Genomic DNA, 27,889 nt, shown 5'->3' with positions numbered 1-27,889 from the left:
CGGCTTGAAAGTGAATCTGCTCTGAAACTGTCACTATGTTTGGAATTTCAGCTTTAGTCCCATGGGGTCTCCAAAGGTTCTGTCTCTTAACCACCTGCTAACTCTAGATTCCCTTTCCTCAATAGCTTTCATTTGTCCTCTTTATTCTCCTACCCCATTTTTTCTCGGTTCCTTGGTCCCCATTCTAGCTGGTATCTGACTTTTGTTCAGTTGACCCATTTTTCGATTTGGAACCCAGGAACCACAGAAACATCCACATCAGCATGTTGAGGTTCCTGACTTTTTTGCCACTAAATATGTTTCTGGTGCTCAAACTTGAATGCAAAGAATACCGTTTCTAAGGGGAAAGGCTGTAAGGCATTGGTGTCTAATTGTTCTCTTTTGGGAGTGGCTCTGCTTTGGCTCAGCTTTTTGGAACTTCTGCTACACTGGAGCATCACCATTTTAACCATGCTGTGATGATTCTTCAAAGTGAGGTATGAAGCAGCCTCATATGGAGAGAGAAGCAAGGAGGCAAAAGAGAAACAGTGCCAGGTGCTACAAACATCAAGCACAACAACACAACATAAACAACACAATAAGGGATGACCATTCTGGGGGCCCAATGTGGTCACACTGGCCTTACTGCTACACACCTACTCCTAGGTGAACTTCACCATCTTCTTCTCCGAATACGAAAGATAACTCTATATGAAGCGACCAGCTTTCCATTCCCGTTCCAGGCAGGGAGCAAGTGCCTTCTATTTATGCCCTTCTTCTGTTTCTTTCAAGGGAGTGAGTTGGTGGGAGGATATTTTTAGTGACACTATTTTTTTTCTAGTATTTGTTAAGCATGTGTGTCACAAGCAGCGTTCTAAGCCCTGGGGTAGACACAAGTTAATCAGGTTGGACAAAGTTCCTGTCTCAAATGGGGTTCCCTTTTTAAGTAGGAGGAGAACAGGTTTTGAATCCCCATTTTGCAGTTGAGGAAAGTGAGGCACAGAGAAGTGAAGCGACTCGCCCGAGGTCACACAGCAGGCAACTGTGAGAAGCTACGAAGGCAGTCTTTCATTCAGTACGTTCTGGAATGAATATAAAAATGTAATAGAGAAATTTAATTTAGTTGAATCAAAGGCATAAATTGGGTACATTATGGTTCTCTGCCGAGCCTGTGTCCCGAGCTGTCCTGGGGAGGTTTTTATTTAATCTCTGGTTTAAATTCTGGAGCTTGAGCTTGGGAAGTGGCATGGGCTAGTGGGAAGATCCCGGGGCCTGGAAATCAGAGGACCTGGGTGCTCACCTGCCTCCGCCACTTGTCTGCTGTGTGACCATGGACAAGTCACTTCACTTCCTTGTCCTTCATTTTCCTCATCTGTAAAATGAGCGTGAAAGCTGCGAGCCCAATGTGGGACAGGGACTTTATCCAACCTGATTACCTTGTATCTACTCCAGTGCTCAGAACAGTGCTTGATACATAATAAATGCTCAACAAATACCATAATTATTATTATTATTAGTAGTAAGAGGTTGTAGTTTCCAGCAGGGGTACACAATCAGTGGGGAATCCAGTTGAAGTGAGGCTCAGGGCCAAAGCAATCTGCCTCCTCTCTCCTTTTGACATAAGACAGGGCTCCTTCATATTTACAGTGTTGAGTTTTTGACACTTTTGCCTAAACTACCAGCTGGCTGAGTCTGGGCAGAGCTGCCAGGAAGGTGGCTGGTTAATTTTCTGCAAGCACACGGGCTTTGTGAGGCCATCAAGGGATCATCTGTTTCCCATTATCTGTCAGTTCTCCAACAGTGCCATTAATTATTATTATCATCGCCATTAAGGTCCCGCTTCCCTGGAACAGCATCGTTAAACGTTTTTGTTGTTGTTTACTGCTGCCTGACCTGAAAAGGCACCCCCTTTCCTGAGGTCACAAAGCCCTCCAGCCTGCGAAGAGTCACCCGGAACCCCCTACTCTCCCAGGCTGCAGCATAAAGTCTCAGTGTCTAGTCGTTCTACTTCCTCGGCATCCTTCCCCAGAGCAGAATCATGTAGAAGGAAAATTCCAGAGCCAAAAAAATTTATTTTTGAGTGCAGGAAGAGGCAGGAAATGGGAAGAGGTGGAAACGAAGAGAATCGAGTAGACAGACTGTAAACTCCATTAGGTCAGGGTTCGCGTCTTCCAACTCTATTGTGTTGTTCTCTCCCAGCCACTTAGTAAAGTGCTCTGGTACAGTAAGAGCTCAGTAAATACCATTGGTTGGTTCACTGATTGATTGATTAAGGGGCAGGTGCCAAATTTCAGTGCTGACCCCATATAATCCTCAAACTTAACATGTCCAAAACAGAACTCCTTATCGTCCCACCCAAACCCTGTCCTCCTCTTGAATTTCCCATCACTGTAGACAGCACCACCATCCTCCCAGTCTCACAAGCCTGTAACCTTGGTATTACCCGAGACTCATCTCCCTCATTCGGCCCACATTTCAATGTCACCAAATCCTGTCAGCTCAACCTTAACAACATCGCTAAAACCCGCCCTTTTTTCTCCATCCAAACTGCTGCCATGTTAATCCAAGCACATATCCTCTCCTGCCTTGACCTCCCCACCTCCTGTCTCTCCCCACTCCAATCCGTACTTCATTCTGCTACCTGGATTATTTCTGCTAACAGATGCTTCATTTAGACCCATCTTCCCAACCCAACTAACTTTTTCTCCAATTGAAAATACGTATTTCAACAGCAGACGTTTCTGAAATGGAAGCAGTTCTCTGAAGTGGACGCAGTTGTTTGAACTGTTGCCACAAGAGATGTTTGGTTTGGGGGCCATGAGGATTACCCAGTATTTTGCGAGTACTTTTCCACCGAGTGCTTTCGGTGGACAAGTGCCATGGGTGAATTGTTGTCCACACTAGACACATTTCTAAGATATCTCCTTTGCAAAAATATACGGGTAGATGAAGCCGAAAATGTTATTATCATATTTGCCAGCGTAGGTTAGGGCTTCATTTACGTATTGTTACACTTCTATTTAACAAGACCATAGTTCTATGAGCAAGTCACTTTCTCATTACAGGGGCACAACATCTTTGCTAAGTTGTCCTCCAAAGACTACAGTGACCTTATGCAGCTTCTGAAGCAGTCAATATTAGCAACGGACCTGACTCTCTACTCTAAGTATTGACGTTTATTCCATTTGATAAATGAACAGCTAAAATCGTATTCTCTCATGAATCAGTGGTACCATAATGTGGGGGCCATTTTCCCCCTCTAAAACTCAAACAGTAATCCTCGGTTAAATATGAGGAAGACAATCTTGGGCTTTTATTTATGAGTTTTCAAACACGTGAATAAAACTTCAACTGATCTTGAAAGCATAATTTCCACTGAGAAAACCTATTAGAAACTTGACTGAATCTCCAGATGCATCTCTCTGATGGTACTCTGTGATCCCTACCCAAACGTAAAGGAGCCATTGTTGAGAGGGATTTTAGGGACTCTTAAAAACATTTCCTTTTTGATGTTATTACCAAGCATTTTTTTTTCCAGTTAGATCAACAAAAATATGTCAGCAGCAGAAGGGTAGAAGTATTTACTGGGGCAGAGTTGAACCGGATTCAGAGTGCAACTCAGCTCTCACAGATCAGTCACTTGGCATTCTCCCTATTTGCATGGGTAGTCAGTCTTCTATGGCTGATGAGTATCTATCCCTTCTTCATTTGGGAAATATTCTTTGTCTCAAGAGGGTAGAGAGTTAGTAGTGCAACATCTGCCCTCTTTGATTCTTGTTCAAAGCCTCAGAAAGTGCTGAATCCCAGCTGAAAACTGGGAGCCAGTTTCAGAGGACAGACCCGAATGACACAACACCATCAGAAGGGAGTGACTCTCATAGCACGTGGCTCACATGGAAAGAGAGACAAAGAGGCGAAAGAGAAAACAAGCGTCAAGTGATGCAAACACTGAAGCCCAACAAGTGACAACCATTTTTTGTGCTCGGCGTGGCCGGGACTGTGGATGCCGCATTGTCCTCTCCAGCCACCGACGTACTCATGGGTTGACCTTGGGCAAGTCACTTAACTTGCTTGTGCCTTAGTTACCTCCTCTGTAAAAATGGGGATTAAGTCTGTGAGCCCCACGTGGGACAGGGACTGTGTCCAACCTGATTACCTTGTATCTACCCCAGCGCTTAGAACAGTGCTTGGCACATAGCGATTAAGAAATACCACATTTATCATCTAGACTGTAAACTCACTGTGGGCAGGGGATGTGTCTGTTTATTGTTGTATTGTAACTCTCCCAAGCGCTTAGCTCAGTCTGCACACGGTAAGCTTTCAGTAAATACTTTTAGACTGTGAGCCCACTGTTGCGTAGGGACTGTCTCTATATGTTGCCAAATTGTACTTCCCAAGCACTAAGTACAGTGCTGTGCACACAGTAAGCGCTCAATAAATACGATTGATGATGATGATGATGATGAGATACAGTTGACTGACTGACTGACAGAATTTCATGATCGGTGGAGTCTTCTTTGAATTTGGACAAACCTTTAGTTAGCATTTATTGCAACTTGTTGATACCACAGGTTAGACTCTGACCAGGACTTTGCAAAGTATCACAGAATACCAGCAGGCAGCCTTGGCTTCACCACTTGCTCAAACTATTCACCAAGCAAAGACAGAGGGATACCAGTGAACAGGTCATCTATTACCAAAGCCCAGTATTTCATGGGAAGCAGTTTCACTTCTGGACAGTGTAAGCCTTGGTCCACTAGCATCTAGGTAACATTTTCCTGCATTTTTTTTTCAATTACTGGTTTTGAGCTTGCAGGAGAATAGATTATTCTTCTTGAAGTAAATATTGAAGTGGTGGTTGCAAGCCAAGTTTCCAAGAAACGGCAGGCCAAAAAAAAAAAATCATGTGTACAGTCTATTAATCAGCCTGTATTAAAAATGTGCCAAAGCCCTGCCTGGTTGTTGGAAAACAATCAACATAGTTTGCTGTGACTGATTTTCTCATTACTGTGTTCCTATTTGAGGGCTGCAATCTCTGATAATGTGCCACCTCTCAAAGGGCTCAGATTTTTCCTTTTTTAGGGTTTGTGTTGTTGTCTCAGAATAGCTTATTGTCTGAGGATTCATCTGGCAATCAGACAGTGCATTATGTTGTCATAATATGTTGGCCTTGTGGGGTGTTAGGGAGGGAGGTCGAAAAGCAAAGCATTATGCTAGTGCTTTTGCTTCATCCATCAAATCACAGACTCCGATGATTATTAAATCTTTATGTAATACATAATTGTTTGCCAAGTTCTTTAAAATCAGTGTACTAGTTATTCCTCCCAGTGGCCTGTTCTAAAGATAAAGAAATGAAGCCATATGAAATCATCCAGTGTCTTGAGAAGCCCTAAGACTTTAAAAAATAAATACATATTGCAAGCCCTAGATAAAATGTGTACCCTAGAACAGCAAACAGGCAAACAGACAGACCAACAAAAAAACCCAAATAGAAACCTGGCCTGACTAACTTGGCAAAGTAAAAGAAACTCCTCGGAGGAAGAAAAAGTCATCTTTTACAAATGGAAAGCTTACCATGTGAGGAGACCCAGCAAGCCATAACAACTGATAGAGCAGGTGCAAAGAGAAAATCAAGTGGGACACCAAGAGCAAATACTAAAAGATTCTTCATTCCTAGAAAATCTCCGTCGACTAAGGAAAAAGACAGCATGATTTCTCTAAGGGAAAATAATGGCTCATTAATCTGTTAGATTTCTTTTAAGGGGTCAGTAATTGAATAGGGAGGAAACTAGTGGACATAATATATTTAGATTTTTCAGAAGGCCTTTGTCCAGGATCCACTCCAAATTTTTTTTAAAAAGCACTCCTGGGAAAGAATGATTTGTCATTCATTTGAGGGGATGGGAATACATTTAAGGCAGTTGTCATAAAGCTAAGAAAAAGTGCTAAATGAGTTTCAATGTAAGCAACCTTAGACTGATACATTTAGGGGAAGATAATCCAGACCACAAGGGATGAACTTGGCCTATTTCTGCCACTTCAGGAAAGAGAACATTGCCATCAGCAGCATTAACAGTGTTTACTAATCAGCTACTGTGTACTAAGCACTTGGGAGAATAAATACATGTATCCTATACAGTTCTCCGCTATTGTTTCCTCAGAGAGATTCGGTGAGTCTAATATACTCTTGGAGACTTTTTCTTTCTTGGTGGAGCAATAGAGCACATAGCAGTGGCTCAAAGAAAACAACACTGGTAACCTTCCCAACTGAAGGGAGATTGAATAAAAAAATACTCAACTCACTGTCAAAAAGCCTACATGAAAGGCAGTGTGGCCCATTGAAAAGAGCATGGACCTGGAAATCAGAGGACCTGGGTTTTAATCCCAGCTCTACCAGTTGCTTGCTGTGCAACCTTGGGTAAGTCATTTAACTTCCCTGTGCCTCCATTTCCTCAACTGAAAAATGGGCATTAAATCCTACTCCTTCCTACCTCGACTGTGAGCCCCACGTGGGACGGGAACTGTGTCCTCCCTCATAAGCTTGTATCTACCTCGGTGCTTAGAACAGTGCTTAGCACTTAGTAAGTGCTTAACAGATCCCATGAAACAAAGTAACAAATGCCTATACACGTCCTTGAAATCATTTATTTGTCCAGGTTGTCTAGGAGGTCACTTAGTGCACAGCTCTGCACACAGTAAGTGCTCAATAAATACTATCGATAGATTGAATTATTAACAAATTAAGAAGTGAGAAATGTGGAAAATGCCCAATACTACTGGGTTATGTTTACCCCCGCAACCGCAACTGCTAATGAGGCGTTGCGGAAAAACACCCTTCCAAAACTCCCATAATTCCTTATCCCAATCTGGAACATTGTTGTTTAACTCTTCTTCAAGTAGAAGAATCTGACTTTGATATCTGTTCCCTGGTCTAAGCTGTTTTTCATGGTTTTCACCGCAGGTTGGCCAGAGAAACACTTGTAAGGAAGACCCTTTTGGTTTGGGGACATGGTCCCGTAGTACTCTGCAGAACTCCGAAAACACGGGCCTTGGGTAGAGAGACAGCTATTTCCTCAGTCACCTTCCCCAGCTGAAAACCTTTCAGTACTCCTAGTCAAGCTCAGCAGGTTTTCTCTTCAGATTGTTGTGTTTTGGTGATAGTTTCTTCAATCAATCAATCGTATTTATTGAGCGCTTACTATGTGCAGAGCACTGTACTAAGCGCTTGGGAAGTACAAGTTGGGGGAAGTACAAGTTGGATAATTTCTTCATCAGCATGCCCTGATTGAGCCCAGATATGAGACAGTGGGGCTATCAGAAATGAATGAATCAATCGATGGTATTAATTAAGAACTTACTGTGTGCAGAGCACTGTGCTAAGTGCGTGGGAGAGTCGGTAGACGCGATCCCTAACCACAAGGAGCTGACCATCTAAAGTGCCATCCTATTATTCCGTATTCTGGAAAAGTCCTTTCCCCCACTATCACTGTGGTGGCTGCTCTGCTCTGTAGCAGTAGCTTCTCCAACATCAGCATCAAAAAAGCAACTTCGGTAAATATGGGATTTGCTAGTCTGAGTGCCCTTTATCTGCACTGACATAAAATGGGTGCATTTTTCTCGTTTCCTGGAGCAGAAATGGCAAGGTAGTAATGTTGGTGATTTTCCACAGTGCTAATAGTTAACTGTAGTGGCAATAAAACCGTCTAGCCTTTATGAACCCAGGAGGTGCAGGAATAAAGTATAAATTAACAAAAGATTTTCATGATCTCTTCCAAAGATGGCACAGGACATTTTATACCAGAGAAATAAAAGATGCCTTGCAGGGAAAATATAAAAATGAGAGGTTCTGTTATAAGCACAGATATGTGGGAAGAGATGAGATCTTTGGGAGGCATTGTTCTGTAGGTAAATTTCAGCAGTTTTCCCTTCAGGAGATTCTTGTTTGGGATTGTTTTAAAGTAGGGAAAGTACACCAGGGGAGCTTAATACTAAAGCCTAAATCAAACAGATATATAACCGTAAATTAGATTTTCCATCGAGTCAATCTTCAATGATCTGTTGAGACGTGAACTCTGTTAGTTCCTTAGGGCGGAGTGATATGAATCTAGGGCTACTGAAAATTGATATGGATTTTTCTTTTATTGCACTCTTTGAGGGTTCCCAGTAAAAACGTCCGCCATTTCCAGGGTGACAAACACTGCTCCAGATCGCATTGTGTGATGGAAACTAACAAGTGAATTTTCAGATTATTTAAATGCAAGGCATCATGCCATCTTGACATTTGGAGTTGTTTGAAATGACCGTTCTAGCAGGGAGATCATCAGAAAGGGATTCCATCCGAGGAGGTGATGAACTGCCTTTCTCCTCAGCACTGTCCATGAACCGCCTCCCCGCTCTCCCCGATTTGCTTCCTACCTTTCTGGCTTCTCCTACAGGTTTCTTTCAGAGGCTCCTCTTAACACCCACCCCCTGATGCCACAAGGTTTGTGGCCCTTAAGTCCTCTTATCCCTTAGGTCCTTGGGTCATGCTCTCCTCTCTCTACTATAGGTAAAACCACCCAGATCTATTGTCTTCTCCCAAACACTTAGGATAGTGCTCTGCACACAGTAAGTGCTCAGTAAATACCCTCGATGATGATGAGTGATGATACTGAGTGTTTATCGTTTGCAGGGAGCACCGTACAAATGTTTGGGAGAGTAGGATACAACAGAATTCATTCATTCAACCGTATTTACTGAGCGCATACTATGTGCAAAGCACTGGACTGAGTGCTCAGCACTGCACTAAGCGCTTAGAGTTGGTAGACACATTCCTTGCTCACATCGAGCTCACAGCCTAGAGGATCTACTAGTTGCTTTTTCCCCTTGGCTAGTCCCATGTAGAACACTGCTCTTCTCTCATCTATGACCTCTTCCCGTCTCAGCTTTCTCATCACAGGGAGAAATGCCCTGTGGGTTATTTTTAATTTGATCTTCCCTGGATATGAAGAGATCACCACTTCGCCCACTACACCCCAGCTCATACTCTGGATTCCTCTCAAACTAGCCTACTCACACTCAGCCTCATTCTTCTCTCCCTCACCACCAACTCCTTACTCACTGGCCCACCAGCTGCCTAAGACTCTTTCCCCACTTTCAAATCCATCATCCCACAGAGCTCTTCCCATCTTCGGAGTCCTTCCGAAGTCCCATCTCCTCCAGGAAGCCTTCCCCCTTCATTCTTAATGCCTCCGTTTATATTCCCACTTCAGACCCATCAGCGCACAGAGCTCTTCCGTCTTCGGAGTCCTTCTGAAGTCTCACCTCCTCCAGGAAGCCTTCCCCACTTCATTCTTAGCTCTCTTCCTCCCTTCAAGGCCCTACTGAGAGCTCACCTCCTCCAGTAGGCCTTCCCAGACTGAGCCCCTTCCTTCCTCTCCCCCTCGTCCCCCTCTACATCCCCCCCCATCCTACCTCCTTCCCTTCCCCACAGCACCTGCATATATGTATATATTTTTGTACATATTTATTACTCTATTTATTTATTTATTTATTTATTTATTTTACTTGTACATATCTATTCTATTTATTTTATTTTGTTAGTATGTTTGGTTTTGTTCTCTGTCTCCCCCTTTTAGACTGTGAGCCCACTGTTGGGAAGGGACTGTATATGTTGCCAATTTGTACTTCCCAAGCGCTTAGTACAGTGCTCTGCACATAGTAAGCGCTCAATAAATACGATTGATGATGATGATTCTAACTCCCATCAGTTTATAGTCCCAAATCAGCACTTTTGTGTCACCTAAACACTTAAGTAATTGGGTATTTAAGACTTGTACATAAGTACTCACAACCTCCCAGAGCCACCAATACTACCTCATATCCATATCTCCTTTTCTTTCTTCCTCTCAGCTCTAATTTATTTTACAGTGTACTGCCCCAACTATGTTTTAAGGTCCTTGAGGGTAGGGATCTGCTCTTCTAATTCCATTTGTTCCCAACCAAGTGCGTAGTCCAGGGCTCTGCACACAATAGATGCTCAATAAATACTATCAATTAACTGATCTCCCCCTCCCTATCTGACCCTGATTGTGCCTGTTACCACCATCAGCTTTACAGCTCTATAACTGAAGTGAGGGCTGATATTTCTTGATGGTGTACATATCTGAGTATCAAATGCTCTTACATTACTGAAAACGTCAGAAGTGTGACATCATAGCAACCTGCTTTGTACTGATCCCATAATATAAATACACCTATTAGAAATGAATGCCAAAGAAATGGTTACTCTCTTCTGGTGTGTGCCCCTCGAACAATTTGATACTCACCTCAGCCCCTTAGCCCTTATGTAAATATCCTTATACTCTGCTATTTCCCTTAATCTTTCATTTATTTTACTATGCAACGTCTCCTTTAAACTGTAAGCTCCTGTGGGCAGGGACTGTGTCTACTACCTCTATTCTACTGTATTATGCCAAGCACTTAGCACAGCTTTACAAGTGCTCAATAAATACCACTGATGGACTGATTGATTCTGGAGCAGCAAATTTCTAAAAAATGAACTTACTAATTTGGTCGGGGTCAGCCTAATGTTTACTAGTACTAATTCATGGCCGTTAGGGATTTTGCTTTTGACATTTATATCCCCACTGCACTGGTTGAAAAATTCCTTTTGGGATTTTTCCCTGATGATCTTATTTTGTTTCAGGAGGAGGACTGAATTTTTTGAACTTGTCCGGAAAGGGAATTACAACTGGAATCTCCAACAGCATCGAGATATATTTCGGTAAGAGGGAAAATTTTATTCCTTTGTCCTTCTCTTAACCATGGTTGCCTAACCCAAAGCAACTAGGAATATCAAAATAATATTAGAGTTGCAGAATTATATATAACCTTTTCATAGAGAGAGACATAAGTTTAACAGACTTCAAATTAGTGTCTATGAGATGCAGAAAACATAAATTTAGAGAATCAGCCTGGCCTAGTGGAGAGAGCACAGGACCGGGGGTCAGGAGACCTGGGTTCTAATCTTGGCTCCATCACTCGCCTGTTGTGTGACCTTGGCAGGCAAGTCACTTAACTTCTCTGTGTCTCGGTTTCCTCATCTGTAAAATGGGAATTGAATAACTGCTCTCCCTCTCCTTAGACTGTGAGCCCCATATTGGGCTGGGTCTGTTTCTTCCTTGATCAGCTTGCATCTAAGGAAGAATGAGGATGGATGGTGGGTTGGTGTCTTCCACCACAACATAATGAACATAAAAATGTGTGTGCAGAACGTGCAAGTCTCTGAATCAGTACCTAAATAGCTATTTTTGGGTCCCATTCCAAACGTGTCCATCCATTCACACTCTCAGGGCTGCTGTAGCCCTGATAAAACCCAAAATGAACATAGACTTCTCTAAACCTGGCCACAGGCCCGCTTGGGCTTTTTCATGAAAAAGCTGAAAAAATTTCCTCTCCCTAATGTATGTGAAACACCACCCATGCCGGGTGGTAAACTAACGATGGTCTTACTATAAATCTTGACTTTATATAGGCGATGAGGAGACAGAAACTCTTTATATAGCATCTGGGCTGCTGTTTTATAATAGGTTTTCTCTTGCTCCATCAATCAGTCATAAGTAGGTGAATAGATTCATCAGCTATGTATGCCTCTGGTTTATGGTAAAAAGCGTGTTTGTTGTTCATTATAAAGTATTGTAAATAATGTTTGGTTAATACAGCTGAAGAGGAAAGGGTGCTCATAGATTTGCATGCTTCTTGGGTGGCAGACAAAAGAAATTGTTTACTGGCTGATCTGTTGAAACCTTGGTCATTTTAGGGGCTTTTTTAATGGTTCCTTGTTAGGTACTTACTATGTGTCAAACATTGTTCTAAGCACTGGGTTAGGGTTAGCAGAGTGGCTGTGTGCTGAGGTGGTAAACAGTGCTGCCTTTTGGAGTGAAAAAGAGTGTGTTAGCGTTCAGCTGCTTTGGGGTTTTATATATGGATCTAGGACAGCTAGATCGTGCGTTAAAGTGCCACACCAAAGTGCCCGGCCTAGTTGCTCTTTTCTGTTTTCCAATTCGGTGCTAATGACAGCCTGTGATCTGGGAGCGGTCACCAAACCGGGGGAGATTTCAAGACAGGCAAGTGTCGATTAATGGCAGAGCTGGGGAGTGGAGGGGGCGGGTGTAATAATATTCCCGGGACCCTGACTTTGAACGAACCAAAAGAGTAGTCCCTCTAGACGCTAAGCTCCTCGGGAGCTTGTCTACCAACACTCCTGTGAGTTTAGTCTCAGTACAGGGCTCTGCAAATGGTAACACTCTATAAATATCGTGGATTAATTGACAGAGTCAATTGGCATCCGTATTTACACAGGAAAATAACTAGCAAGGGGCTTCTGCCAGGCATTTGTTACTGTACAATCTTCTCTTTTCTTGGATCAGCCGAGAAACATTTAGGCAGCCAAAGGTATTTTTATGGAAAAACTCATGTTAACCTTGTGGTTCTCATCAGAAGTGGACTCCCAACACATCCGCAAAAGATATGGCTCAGGTGGCTATTCTTTCTTTTTTATTCTATATCAAGTGCTTAAAGGGTACAGATCCAAGTGGCTAGGCGACACAGAGGGGAGAGGGAATAGGGGAAATGAGGATTGAGTCGGGGAAGCGCCCTGAATAAGATGTGATTTAAATAAGACTTTGAAGGTAGGGAGTGTGGTGATCTGTCATATTTATTCAGTCAACCAGTCAATCGATGGTATTGATCGAGCACTTACTACAGGCAGAGCGCTGTACTAAGCGCTTGGGAGAGTACAACAGAATGGCAGGCATGTTCCCTGCCCGTAATGAGATTACAGTCTAGAGAGAGGGTGTTCCCTTTCCAAGGTGATTACTGACCACCTAACATGTGTCAAGCCCCCAGTAAGAACCAAACAACACTCCTTACAGTGTCTTGCCCACAGTAAGCACTAAACGAATACTACTGATTGATAACAGACACTTCATAACTCCTCATCCTTTAACAACACATATTCAAGACACTCTGACAGGCAGTGGCATTTTTTAAGCACTTTCAACATTCAGAGTCCTGTGCTGAGTACGGGGTAAAAGAAATCAAGGATTCAGATTCAGTTCTCAGCCTATGGGACAGGCATAGGGGGAACGAATGAGAGACTAAATTAAGCCAGAACAATCCAACTTGTACTTCCCAAGCGCTTAGTACAGTGCTCTGCAGTAAGTGCTCAATAAATACGATTGAATGAGTGAATGAATTTGGTAAGAATTCAACAGAATAACAAAAATAGTCCTCAGCCTTCTCACTGCTCCAGGCAAGACCAGCCTTGGCCTTGACTATAACCTCTAGGCTACAAGTTTGTTGTGGGCAGGGAGTGTGTCTGCCAACTGTGTTATACTGTACACTCCCAAGCGCCCAGTACAAGGTTCTAGCAGTCCTCATTACTGATGCAACTTAGCTTCCACCAGAAGCATCTTATAACATTTTAATACCTGCAGGCTGCAAGAGTATTCATCATTCTGAGACTGCTATACGGTTTCAGTGTTTTCAAAGACTGGTGGAAGTCACGGGCCCATTTGCTTGGTCATCTTGATTCTCGAGACCAGGCACAGACTGTCTGCCCTGACTATTCTGTATCTACCCCAGCACTTACTGAAGACCACAATTATTATTAGAGCCAGTGTTTGTTTGTTTTGCCTTGCAGGGCCCCAAGAAGTATGTCTTTTTTTTAGCACACAGGACTCGTGAGTTAAAATAAATTAACACCCAAAATTTCCAATTTGTCCAAATCCACTGACTCAGGCATCACTCTTAGGTGAGGACGTGGGAGTAGCTTTGATTTTCCTGTACTTCTGAAATCATCTGGGTTTTAATCGGGCCCTTCCAGGGAACATACATGGCCTTTAGGGCCACGGACTGTGTCGTGTTCTTCCTCGATAACTCCTCCCTGCACCTGAACGGGGCTTTGGAGCCAGGGGGTGCTCAATGAATACTGTCGACCCACTGAACAGTGTGCTGTGCAGCCAGGGGGTGCTCAATAAATACCACTGGCTGACTGAATGGTGCTCTGTAGCCAGAGCAGCGTGGCCTATTTGATACATCACAGTCCTGGGAGTCAGAAGGACCTTGGTTCTAATTCCGGCTCTGCCACTTGTCTGCTGCGTGACCTTGGGCAAGTCACTTCACATCTCTGGGCTTCAGCTTTTGTTCTTAATGGCATTTGTTAAGCAGTTACTATATGTCAAAAACTGTCCTAAGTGCTGGGACCGATACAAGCTGATTAGGTTGGACATATTCCCTGTCCCTCATGTTACTTCAGTGCTATTGATGCCTGTATTTTTGTTTTGTTTTGTTGCCTGCCTCCCCCCTTCTGAGCTCACTGTTGGATAGGGACTGTCTCTATTTGTTGCTGAATTGTACTTTCCAAGTGCTTAGTACAGTGCTCCACACACAGTAAGTGCTCAATAAATACGATTGAATATAATAATAATAATGATGGCATTTATTAAGCGCTTACTATGTGCAAAGCACTGTTCTAAGCACTGGGGAGAATACAAGGTGTCCCACGGGGGGCTCACAGTCTCAATCCCCATTTTACAGATGACGTAACTGAGGCCCAGAGAAGTGAAGTAACTTGCCCAAAGTCACACAGCTGACAAGTGGTGGAGCCGGGATTTGAACCCATGACCTCCGACTCCAAAGCCTGGTGTCTTTCCACTGAGCCATGCTAATGAATGAATCTGTTACATACCATAAAAAAGAATAGTATTTATTAAGCGCTTACTATGGTACTTGTTAAGTGCTTACTATGTATCAAGCACTGTTCTAAGCACTGAGGAAGATGCAAGTTAATCAGGTTGGACACAACTCCTGTCTCCCCTGGGGCTCACAGTCTAAGAGTACTGTACTAAGCACTGGGAAAGAGCACATAGGTGGGAATTAGAGACTGTTGAGTGCTGAACAGCCAGGGGCTGCTCAGTGAATACTGTTGACCAACTGTACAACCAAGGGGTGCTCAATAAGTCCTGTCAACTGACTGAACGGTGCTCTTCAGACAGGGAATGATCAATAAATATTGCTGACTGACTAAAACAGCATTGCAGATTGTCAAGGGCTGACCATATGGAGCACCGTGGCTGCTAACTCTGTTGCACTGTACTCTCCCAACTGCTTAGCACAGTGCTCTGCACATAGGAAGTACTCAATAAATATCCCTGAATGATTGATTTCCCCCAAAGACAATCTCAAGGCTTTGCTGTTCAATAACTTGCACCAGTCATAGTTTATGTTGAGTACTGAAAGATAAAGTCTGGTGAAGAAAAATCTTACAGAATTAAAACTGACATAATTATTATCGTTGGCTTCATTTCTTCGGAGAAGCACTATGTCTTAACGGATAAAGTGCCTAACCTATAATACCCCAAGGAAGTGTGAAACTTTAGGGATATACTAAAGCATTCTGTTTCCTGAGAGATAGGCTCAAAAGCCAACATGAATGAGTCTAAAGAACAGTAATGCTGTTTCTTTGTAGGGTGACTCTCTCAATCAATCAATCGTATTTATTGAGTGCTTACTGTGTGCAGAGCACTGTACTGAGCACTTGGGAAGTACAAGTTGGCAACACGCAACCCCGCAATTATAATTATGGTATTTGTTAAGCACTTACTATGTGTCAAGCACCGTTCTAAGCGCCGGGCTAGGTACAGGTTAAACAGGTTAGACACAGTCCCTGTCCCACATGGGGTTCGTAGTTCAAGTAGGAGGGGGAACAGGTATTGAATCCACATATTACAGTTGGGGAGACTGAGGCACAGAGAAGCGAAGCGACTTGCCCAAATGGCAAGCAAGCGGGAGAGCCGGGATTAGAACCTAGGTCCTCTGACTTCCAGCCCCGGGAGTTTTCCACTAGGCCACGTTGCTTCCCGAGGATACATAGTTCGGTACATGTGTTTGGAAAGGGCTGATTTGAGTTGAACATAACCAGTACGTTTAAGGTATGTCAAAACTCCAATAGCTCCCTTTGCTTCCAGAGAGTGAGCATTGCTAATGGCAAATCGGGAATATGTCGCAGGTGGCTGAACTGGTAACCAGTGAGTGCTTCGAACAAGGAGACCGAGAAAGAGCCGAACTCAAACTCACCCCTTCCGTAAGTTCATCTGGGAAGCGGGCTACGTCTGTTCATATCATCATCATCATCATCATCAATCGTATCTATTGAGCGCTTACTGTGTGCAGAGCACTGTACTAAGCGCTTGGGAAGTACAAATTGGCAACGTATAGAGACAGTCCCTACCCAACAGTGGGCTCACAGTCTAAAAGGGGGAGACAGAGAACAAAACCAAACGTATTAACAAAATAAAATAAATAGAATAGATATGTACAAGTAAAATAAATAAATAAATAGAGTAATAAATATGTACAAAATATCGCATTCTACTCCCCAAAGTCTCAGGGAGTATAGGGGAAAGCTGGAAAGGTATTAGAGGAAAGGCGGAAGAGAGGCTGAAGGAGTAAAATTAACTTTAACTCGTAAACATAATTGCATTCTCAGGCTGCTGAGAATGCTCAGCCACGGCACCTAAACCGGATTGCGTCCCGGCTTTCCTCATTCACGTTTCTAATCGTGTGAGTTCTCGCAACTGGAGCTCTCTCTGGTTTGCTTCTTCATGTGCAGAATGAACTCACCCTCTATTTAGACTTCTTCCTCAGGCCACCTCTGCCCAGAACAAAACCCAAAACCCACCATTTCCTTGGCCCGAAAGGCCAGATCACCTTCCCTAGGCACTCGGATGCTATTCCCATTGACCTGAAGGATTGATTTCAGCAGGAGCTACGTGTTCGCATCTCGGGAAGGAATTTGGCCCCAAGGAATCGGGATGCTATAAAGCTCCGATAAATTTAGCTTATAAATCTCATGGAAAGAGGTGAAAATAAATAGTTTATTTCTCATCTGAGATAAAGGAATAGGAAGCATGCGTAAGGATTGATTGTGATTTGTGAAGTGTTCAGTTTGTAAAAATTGGATCATCGCCGCAAAGCGTTAGATGAAGCATCTGTAAAGTACCCCAGTGTAATAAAGCACTGGTTTTTTTTTTCTTCCTCATTCCAGGCTATTTTTGATCGCAACAGAAAAAATGAACTACCAAGGTTGCAGCTGGAATGGATTGATAGTATCTGCATGCCTCTGTATCAGGTAATTTTGACTTTGGAGAGTGAGAGGGTCAAAGAACGCCGGCCTGATCTCTTCAAGAAAAGTATGACAATGCATCATCTAGCCGTGGGGCTGGGGGTGAGGGAGGAGAGACTGGAGTTGGGCCAAGCAAATATCATTATTTCTTAGATTTTTCCTGAAAGTCCCATTAGTACCCAGATTTCTAACTCTGAAAACATTGCAGACAGCGCATTCTGGGTGGAAAGGAATTAGACTTTTAATTGCTGTACTCTGGCTACTCTCAGAAAAGAGCAGAGTGGACTGATGGTGAAAAATCAGCTCCTTTGAGAAGGGGCAAGGGGCAAAGTAATAATAATAATAATAATAATGGTATTTGTTAAGTGCTTACTATATGCCAAGCACTGTTCTAAGCGCAAAATATATGTACTGTTTAACTGACCTAAGTTACACACAGGGAATTGTTGTCTTTACAATTTGTGTGAGAAACAGAGGCCATTTTATGGCAGTCTGCTCTGACATCTTACAATATGTTCTCTTTCTTTACTATTAATTTCTTTTCATAAGGAAACCAAGCTCTGAATTTAGACCCACTCTGCTTTAACGAGTGGTTTATCTCACGGCTTCCAAGATTGCTTGTGATCTACCCTCTCTACTTGATGCTGAGAGCAAAAGCTATTCATTTCTCAAATTGAACCTTCCTTGTGAAAAAAAAAAGGACCAGATTGTTATCTAAGGTCTTTACAGCTAATACGTCCCATAATTCTCAATCTAGCACAGAGACTTTATGAAAATGTAGGTTGTTTTCAGGTTTCTTTGAGAATTAAGCGCTAAGCGTCGTTCCTGTCTTCGTCCCGCTGACTGTGTTTCAAGGATCTGGCTCTGGGTCCCTTTTTCTTCTCTCTTTATACTAACTGCCCAGCCGGGGAGCAGGGGGGAGTGGGTGGTTTCTAAATCTACCGCTCCAACCCCATACCCTCGCCTCTCTACCTTAGTTTCCTCATCTGTAAAATGAGCCTGGGAGTCAGAAGGCCTTGGGTTCCAATCCTAGCTCCACCACTTGTCCGCTGTGTGGCCTTGGGCAAGTCACTTTACTTCTCCGTGCCTCAGTTCTCTCATCTGTAAAATGGGGATTAAGACTGAGAACCCAATGTGAGACAGGGACTGTGTCCAACTTGATTATCTTGTTTCCACCCCAGCGCTTAGGACGGTGTCTGGCACATAGTAAGTGCCATTCTCTATGTGTTGCCGACTTGTACTTCCCAAGTGCTTAGTACAGTGCTCTGCACACAGTAAGCGCTCAATAAATACAATTGATTGATAGTAAGTGCTTTACAGATCAATCAATCAATCAATCGTATTTATTGAGCACTTACTCTGTGCAGATCACTGTACTAAGAGCTTCAGAAGTACAAGTTGGCAACATATAGAGATGGTCCCTACCCAACAGTGGGCTCACAGTCTAGAAGGGGGAGACAGAGAACAAAACCAAACATATTAACAAAATAAAATAAATAGAATAGGTATGTACAAGTAAAATAGAGTAATAAATACGTACAAACATATATACATATATACAGGTGCTGTGGGGAAGGGAAGGAGGTAAGACGGAGGGATGGAGAGGGGGACGAGGTGGAAAGGAAGGAAGGGGCTCAGTCTGGGAAGGCTTCCTGGAGGAGGTGAGCTCTCAGTCGGGCCTTGAGTAGTAGTAATAGTAGTAGTATCAGTAGTAGATACCATTTAAAAAAACAAAGGAATTGAATGCCATCCCCTACTTTTGTTCCCAAGGCAGCACACGGTCCAAAGATGCGACAGCTCTCAAGAAAAGCCCAAACCTAAACCGAGGTAGGCCAACACAGCCTCTGGTACGGTAGCACAGTTAGCACTGTGGCATTGGCTTCGGTCCCAACTGAAGGCCTTCAAGAGCTGTATTTCTCTCCAGTCTTCTCTAGAGTTGAGACATGGGCCCATCACAGGGGACACATACAACCCCTTGACCAGGTCCATCTGTAACATCAGTAACTGGATTAGAAACTACCAAGTCCTGGAATGAAGTCAGTCTGCTAGCATGGTTAGCAGAAAAGCTTCACAGGGAGGAGAACATGCCGGGAGACCGGATGACAGTAACGTACGGTGGCCCTGTCTGCCCTAAAAGTATGCTGACACAGGTCCAGCCCATTTATTTTTTCTTGGTATTGGTTTAAGTGCTGGGGTAGGACAGGACCGTGGCCTCCGCCTTTTAGAAAAGAGCTTTTTTCAAGCAGGATCTTCGAGAGGCTCATGAAACTAAGACCACAGCAGCAGCCAACACTCCACCCACCGAGTTTCTTCTTTGGGCCGCTGTTTTGTTTTGTTTTTATGGTATCCGTTAAGTGCTGACTAGGTAGCAAACAGTCTTCTACGCATCGGGGACACCACCTGTATATATGTTTGTGCATATTTATTACTCTATTTATTTATTTGTACATATTTATTCTATTTATTTTATTTTGTTAATATCTTTTGTTTGGTTGTCTGTCTCCCCCTTCTAGACCGTGAGCCCGCTGTTGGGTAGGGACCGTCTCTATATATTGCCAACTTGTACTCCCCAAGTGCTTAGTACAGTGCTCTGCACACAGTAAGCGCTCAATAAATACGATTGAATGAATGAATGACAGGTGAAATGTCGGATACAGTCCCTGTCCCACATGGAGCTCATGCTCCAAATAGGAGGCAGAACGGGCATCCCCTTTTTACGGTGGAGGAAACTGAGGCACAGAGAAACAAAGTGACTTGCCCAAGGTCACACAGTAAGCAACTGGCAGAGCTGGGATTAGAACTCGGGTCCTTCTGACTCCCAAGCCCATTCTCGATCCACTAGGCCACGCTGCTTCTCAGTATTGCTGTGGGGCTGAGACTTCATCAGCCACTCAGACCCACGAGCTTCACTATCAGCGACGTCATCTTCAACTACAAAGGGCACTATATAGACATAGAAAGGCCAGTAGAATGCAGAACACTATTTTAGAATTTGCACCCACACTGGGTAAAATAACTCCTCGGTATGGACACTTTTCCCCTTCCCTGCTCCTTCGTATGAAAAATCTACAACCCAATAAAGCCGCCGCAGTTAAGCTGGGAATACCGTATTTTAGTTGGCAGCAATGCCTGCTTCCACAGTTAAGATGATTTCTTGGCACCACTCACTTTCACCTGTACACACTGGCGGGAAACCCAATGAATTATTCATTTTTTTTTTCCCTTTTTCCCATCTGTAGAGCATAGGCAGTTTAAGCTGTGGGGGAAGGCAAGTGGATAATTTTTTCTGTGGGCTGATTAATTTTTGGTTCATCAAGGCTGCAGCAATATATCTTTGCCTTCATCATCGAGACACATTTTGTGGAAAGTACTTTGAGACCTCAAGAGAGGGGATTCCAGGCTCCCTATCTTTTCATGACATCCAGTCCTGGCGAATCGTTTTGTTCCATTGCAAATATTCAGAGATGTTTATTTCTTCCGGGAAACACGGTGCAAATAACTATATGTTGTATCTAACTCCATAGGAAGCCTGCTTACTCTGAACATTTACCAAATAATGCGACTAGCTGACAGAATGGATATATGTGTATATGTCACCATCTTACATGTTCCTTTCAGTAGGCTGGATTTGAATGGAACAGTGCTCCTAACTTCTGGTATGCACGACTGCTTTAGAAATATTTGGTTTTCAGCTCCCTCTAAACACCAATTATATTTAACAACTGCTCTGGTAATAGTGAGGTCCTCAAACTTAAACCTAAAATAACCAGAGCCTTGAATTTAACGAAGCATGATATTTTCTGTCCACAAAATTTTCCTATCATATAACACGTGGGGAGAATGGAATATGCTTATGCCAGTTTTCTCGGAGGATCCGATTCGTACCTGTCAGGATTTCTCCTATAGGATGAGAATCTTCTCTCCTCTGAATGGAAATCACATTCGGCAGCAAGAACCTTACTAAGCAGGTGGCCCAAATATTGAGAAGCAGCATGGTCAAGTTGTTAGAAGATGGGCCTCGGGTTCTAATTCCAGCTCTGGCCACTTATATGCTGTGTGACCTTGGGTGAGTCACTTCACTTCTCTGTGCCTCCGTTACCTTATCTATAAATTGGGTCTAGACTGTGAGCCCACTGTTGGGTAGGGACCGTCTCTATATGTTGCCAACTTGTACTTCCCAAGCGCTTAGTACACTGCTCTGCACGCAGTAAGCGCTCAATAAATACGATTGAATGAACAAATGAATGAATGGGGATTAAGACCGAAATCCCCTTGTGGGACAGGGGCTGTATCCAACCCTATTAGCTTGCATCTGTCCCGGCACTTAGTACGGTGCCTGCTACATAGTAATCGCTTAACAAAGCCCTTTAAAGAAAAAAAGAAGGTCACACCTGCAAGGAAGTAGTATCACCTTCAAAATGAGGCAGCATCCGTGGCTTAATGGAAAGAGCACACGATGAGATGTCAGGAGACCTGTGTTTTAATCCTAGGCTCACCAGGTGCCGATTCTGTGATCTTGGGCAAATCACTTATCTTCAAGCACTTAGTGCAGTGCTCTGGATGCAGTAAGGGCTCAGTAAATACCATTGATTGATAAACACCATTGTTTGATCCCCTGTGCCTCTGTTTCCTCATCTGAAAATCAGGGATCCCTGTTCTCCCTCCCCATTGATCCCTATCCCACATGGAGCTCGGAAACCATGTGTGATCATATTTATCTTGTGTCTACCCTCCTCTGGACTGTAAACCCATCTCTAGACTACAAGTTTGTTACGGGTACATATCTTCCAACTCTGTTACATTGTACTTCCCAAGTGCTTAGTACAGTGCTCTGCACACAGTAAGTGCTCAATAAATACGATTGACTGATTGTCTACCCCAGTGCTTAGCTTGGCTCATAGTAAGAGCTTAATAATAATTGTGGCACTTGTTATCACTAAATGATGGAGCATGCTGTCTTTTATCGTTCCCATCTGTGGCATTTTATCTGTGGCAGATAAAGTGGAAATGATATGCTGTTTTCCAGGGAATGACATGTGCATATGTGTCTGCTGAGTTTCAGAAAAGAAAAGAAAGTGGTCATCCAGAAGGCAAGAGTATTTTGGGACAGCGTTTTAAGCAGAGAGAGCGGGAGAAGACAGAGAGGGCGGAAAATCATCTGAGCACCGAGGTTGAAGCCCTTAGCGGGTTGGCTTTGCCCTAGCAGGATGTCTCTAAGGAATCCATTCCCATCAGATCCCTCTGCTTTCTGCTGCCTTTGCCTCCTGCTGAGCAACCATTAGCCTGCTGCTCAACAGCTTTTTTTAAAAAAAGAACAAAACAAAAACCAACAACGACACCATCAAACCTTGAAGTCAGTGCAGCACCAGCCTTAGGGGTAAACAGAAAACCCTGATGCTCACGTACCACACTGAGAGGCTCCTCTGAATCCCAAACTGATTTTTGCTTTCATTATTTCTTTTCCCAGTTTAAACCTCAGTGCATTTCAAACCTCAGCGGTGCACTGAAGTGCTGTAAATCTATTTACAAAGGGACTGGGGAATTTTCTTGGGTTGGGGCACTGCGATTATTTCAGTTTTTTTTACAGAGCCCTTTCCTTTTGCATCATCATCATCATCAATCGTATTTATTGAGCGCTTACTGTGTGCAGAGCACTGTACTAAGCGCTTGGGAAGTACAAGTTGGTAACATATAGAGACAGTCCCTACCCAGCAGTGGGCTCACAGTCTAAAAGGGGGAGACAGAGAACAAAACCAAACATACTAACAAAATAAAATAAATAGAATAGATATGTACAAGTAAAATAAATAAATAAATAAATAGAGTAATAAATATGTACAAACATATACACATATATATATATGTATATATATATATACATAAATACAGGTGCTGTGGGGAATTTTTCTAATTCTTTCATCAAAGTAATGATAACAATAATTAATAATAATAACTGAAGCATTTAAGCACTTACTACCTGACCTGATAAGCAGGTCAGACACAGTCCCCGTTTCCACATGGGGCTCATAATCTAAGTAGATGGGAGAATCGGTGCTGAATCCCTGTTTTAAAGATCAGTTAATCTTTAATTGATATTTATTGAGCGCTTCCTGTGTGCAGAGCACTGTCCTAAGCGCTTGAGAGAGTACACTATAACAGAGTTGGTAGACACATTCCCCTCTCACAATGATCGTACCCTCTAAATAGGGAGACAGTGTAAATGAGTAAATTATGGACCCGTCATAAGGGCTGGGGGCTGAAGTGCTGAAGGTGGCTGGGAGGCTGAAGGTGGGGTGAATATCAGGTACTTAGGTATGAGGAAACTGAGGCACAGAGAAGTTACATGACTTGCCCAAGGTCACGGCAGGCAAGTAGCCCAGCCAGGGTTGGAATTCACATCCCCTAACTCCCAGGCACGGCTCCCAGGCAGGTTTAGCACATATGAGCGCATACTATAAATAGAATAAATATTTAAAAATAAATAAAATAAAATAAATAAATAAATAAAAATAAATAAGTAAAATAGAATAAATAAACATAATCCCTGCCCTTGGAGGAGATGACAGTCTGGAGGATTGTATTCACTTGGGTCCCCCTAAGCATGCTGATACTCCTTCCCTACCCTCTCCAAACTCACGCACATATCTTTATATTCTGTTGCTTCCCCTATCTGTAATTTACTTTTATGTCTTTCTCCACCACTGAAATGTAAGCTTCTTGAGGACAGGGATCAAGTCTACCAACTCTATTGTACTCTCCCAAGTACTTCGTACAGTGTTCTGCCCACACTGAACTCTCACTGATTGACTGGAGGTAGCACAAAAGTGATAGTTGGGCAGATGTGGCCTGGGAGATAAGGTTACCACTGTAGTAAGTGCTTGGGAGGGTACAGTACACTAGAGTTGGTAGACATGTTCCCTGCCAACAAGTAGCTTACAGTTTAGAAAGACCTCATAGTCTAGACCATGCGGTCCAGGTAGGACGGGCAGAATTTTGCGATAAGGTCGACTGTGAGAGCGAAAACAAAGAGAGGAGTTAACCAGTCGATCAATCGTATTTGTTGGGCACTTACTGTGTGCACAGCACTGTACTAAGCACTTGGGAGAGTACAATATAGCAGAGTTGGCAGACATAACCCCTGCCCACAGTGAGCTTACAGTTAAAGGGAGCTCCAGAGCTGGGGGCTTCCGAGACAGGAAGAGACGTGGTCTTCCACCCGGAAACAACATGCTGGGTCACACTGGGCTGACTGGAGACAGAGTTTCAAGGCAGTGAGTAGACAGTGAAAATTTCCAGGTTTTGCCCATTTCAACCCCAGGATAAAACAAGGTGTATCGTGGGTAGCAGCACGATTTCCACTCAAGGGGAAAACAGAACTAATGAAGGAGAGTGCTTAGAAGGGCAACAAGACAAGCCAAGATGCTGCCAAGATCAGGGGAAATGGAATGAAAAGTCAGCAAATAAGGTAGAAAAGACAGGCCCTGAGAGGGACACGGAACCTGTACGGGAAATCTGAAAGAAGATAAATGGATAATTTAACAGCCGTTCAGTTTTTAAGAAAGACAAAGAGCGAGCTACATTGCACCAGAATAGTCCTAGAAATGATGATGGATGAAACACTTCAAATAAGTGTTGAACACAACAGAATCACAGTTGCCTGCTGAATTCCCAGCTGAGGGTAAATTTGAGGGACGAAATAAGGATATGAGATTGATACGGATTGAAGAGTTTTTCAAAACCTATTTAATGACCAGGCGGGGTGGGGGGGGGGCGGGGGCGGGCATTGATTGCTGAGCAATGGAAATGTTGAGAGGGAGTGAGGTAGTCAGTTTCCATCAGGTGAGCCAAGAATGGTATAGAAAAATGCATTTGGATTACGGAAACCACCAAGTCTCTTAGGCTTTTATGAGATAGGTACTCATTTTTGCTTAAAAGTCTTGAGTTTCCCTTCATTATAAATAGATGGCTCACATAGCGATTGTCAGACAGTTTAAGAAACCAGTGTGAAATCTTGCCATCCACTGGAAACAGTGTTAGATCAGAGTATCCGCTGCCTTAAAATGTTCCCCAGCCCCAATATAAAATTTCTACTCTAATGTTAGATGTTAATCGATAAGTTCTAATGAGGTTTCTGGTCAGGTTGGGGCCTTAAACTTCATTTTTAAGCGATAACAATACTAGTAATTCAGCAGAAAGTTCCAAGGTGAGCCAAGAATGGTATAGAAAAATGCATTTGGATTACGGAAACCACCAAGTCTCTTAGGCTTTTATGAGATAGGTACTCATTTTTGCTTAAAAGTCTTGAGTTTCCCTTCATTATAAATAGATGGCTCACGTAGCGATTGTCACAAGTTTAAGAAACCAGTGTGAAATCTTGCCATCCACTGGAAACAGTGTTAGGTCAGAGTATCCGCTGCCTTAAAATGTTCCCCAGCCCAACTAATATAAAATTTCTACTCTAATGTTAGATGTTAATCGATAAGTTCTAATGAGGTTTCTGGTCAGGTTGGGGCTTTAAACTTCATTTTTAAGTGATAACAATACTAGTAATTCAGCAGAAAGTTCCAAGACCACACCCCTTAACAGAGTCTTTTAGAACTCTGTAATTAGGAGAACGTTTAGGAGGGCAACAAGACAAGCCAAGATGCTGCCAAGATCAGGGGAAATGGAATGAAAAGTCAGCAAATAAGATAGAAAAGGCAGCCCCTAAGAAGGACACAAAGCCTATACAGAAAGACTCCGATTAGGAGTCTTAGAGAAATCTGTAATTAATTACTTCCGTAATTTATTTATTTATATTTACGCCTGTCTCCCCATCTAGATTGTGAGCTCCTTGTGGGCAGGGAATGTGTCTGTTTATTGGTATATTGTACTCTCCCAAGTGCGTAGTATAGTGCTCTGCACACAGTAAACATTCAATGCATACGATTGACTGACTAGAAACGGCCTCTGGTTCTTCATCTGAAAACCAAATCTGATGGAAGCACCGCCTGCCGTCCCTTTCCCCAGCTGGTGAACCACACGATTGAATTTCGCTCCTGCGGTGTCTCCTCTTTGCCTTTCAAGCCCCCTAAATATGAGCCAGACTTGTTCACGCAGGAGAAACTTTGAGTTGGGTCGAAAGTCATGTAGGGTTAGATGGTAGGGGCTCCGTTTCCAGTAACGAAATCTCAGCCGACCACCACGTGTTTGAAATGCCATTCATCAAAGCCTGTGGCTTCTGGGTGGGTAGCCGTTACTTCCGAGTCAGAAGCCGGCCGCACAATAAAAGCGATTGATTAGCCACCCGTGAGTTCTGAAAGCCCAACAGGCCACGGGACCCAGGGGCTGTGCTCGTTAATCAATCAATCGTATTTATTGAGCGCTTACTGTGTGCAGAGCACTGTACTAAGCGCTTGGGAAGTACAAGTTGGCAACATATAGAGACGGTCCCTACCCAAAAGTGGGCTCACAATCTAAAAGGGGGAGACAGAGAACAAAACCAAACATACTAACAAAATAAAATAAATAGAATAGATATGTACAAGTAAAATAAATAAATAAATAGAATAATAAATATGTACAAACATATATACATATATACAGGTGTCAGTCAATGTCAGTCAATCACATTTACTAAGCACTTGGGAAAGTACAACATAACAGTATAACAGACATGTTCCCTGCCCACAACGGGAGTAAGAGTTCAATTGCCAACAGTCTCCAATAAGAATTCAAAGCAGCCATAACCTTCTCTGGCAGCACCAAGAACTCCCTCACAATCCCATCCCTGCTCTGAGGGTATTGATTTTAGTTTTTCTTTGTACTTCAGGCCCCCTATTTTATGCTAAACTCCCAGTGATTCACACCTGCTTCCCTACAACTAAATCGCCCATCTAAGACTCTTTAGGATAGGCTGGGATATAGTCCTCTAGTCTGTAAAGCACTTTGTGGGCAGGGAGCATGTCTGCCAATTCTGTTGTATTATACTCTCCCAAGTGCTTAGGACAGTGCTTTGAACACGGAAGTGCTCAATAAATACGACTGAATGACTTTATGATGGTACTCTCCTGAGCGCTTACTCCAGTACTCTGCACATATTAAGCACTCAATAAATGCCACTGATTGATTGATTGACGACAGGTCTCATGATTATAGGAAGTCAGCTGCGAGACCCTGGGTAAGTCACAATCGCTCTAGGCTTTAGTTTCCTCAACTGTAAATGAGTATCAGGTAAACTGAAAAAGTGCTATGGGATAGGGACTGCATCCAATCTGATCATCTTGTATCTCCGCCACGGCGCTTACTTACTTTTGCCACGTAGAAAGTTCGTTATGGGCAGGGAACGTGGCTGCTAATTCTTTTGTGTCGTACTCTCCCAAGCGCTCGGTGGACTGCTCCGCTCGTAGTAAGCGCGCAATAAATGCCATCGATCGGTTGACTGATTGAAGGCACTTAACCGATAGTATCATTATCATTATTGTTATTATTATTATTGCCGGCCCCCAGCTACTGCATCCCCTGCCAACCTAAGCTCCCAGCATCCCACCCCTTGGCATCATGAACTCGCAGAATTCCCTGAAGCAGCAAAAATCTGGGTGGAAAGAGCATGGGACTGGAAATCAAGAGAACTTGACTCTAATCCCCACGCCACCCCCTTTCCTGCTGTGGAGTTTCGGGCAAGTTCCCCAACTCCTCTGTGCTTCAGGCTCCTCAACTGTAAACTCACTAGGGGCAAGGAACACGTCCGCAAATTCTGTTGTA

At 43.3% G+C, this 27,889-nt stretch overlaps 1 protein-coding gene across 1 annotated transcript in view; it reads left to right on the top strand.

Annotated features, from left to right (window-relative positions):
* PDE11A (phosphodiesterase 11A) overlaps positions 1–27,889 on the top strand; it is a 113,978-nt gene that overhangs the window by 78,428 nt on the left and 7,661 nt on the right. The window contains 6 exon segments of the mRNA XM_038751899.1: positions 389–476; positions 3,045–3,145; positions 10,667–10,744; positions 12,002–12,086; positions 16,031–16,105; positions 17,069–17,152. Of these exon segments, the coding sequence (XP_038607827.1) occupies positions 389–476; positions 3,045–3,145; positions 10,667–10,744; positions 12,002–12,086; positions 16,031–16,105; positions 17,069–17,152 (511 nt within the window).

This window comes from Tachyglossus aculeatus, chromosome 9 (assembly GCF_015852505.1).
Source record: "Tachyglossus aculeatus isolate mTacAcu1 chromosome 9, mTacAcu1.pri, whole genome shotgun sequence".
NCBI lineage: Eukaryota > Metazoa > Chordata > Mammalia > Monotremata > Tachyglossidae > Tachyglossus > Tachyglossus aculeatus.
The sequence above is the reverse complement of the archived record's forward strand: the minus strand, read 5'-3'. Positions and strand labels throughout refer to the sequence as shown.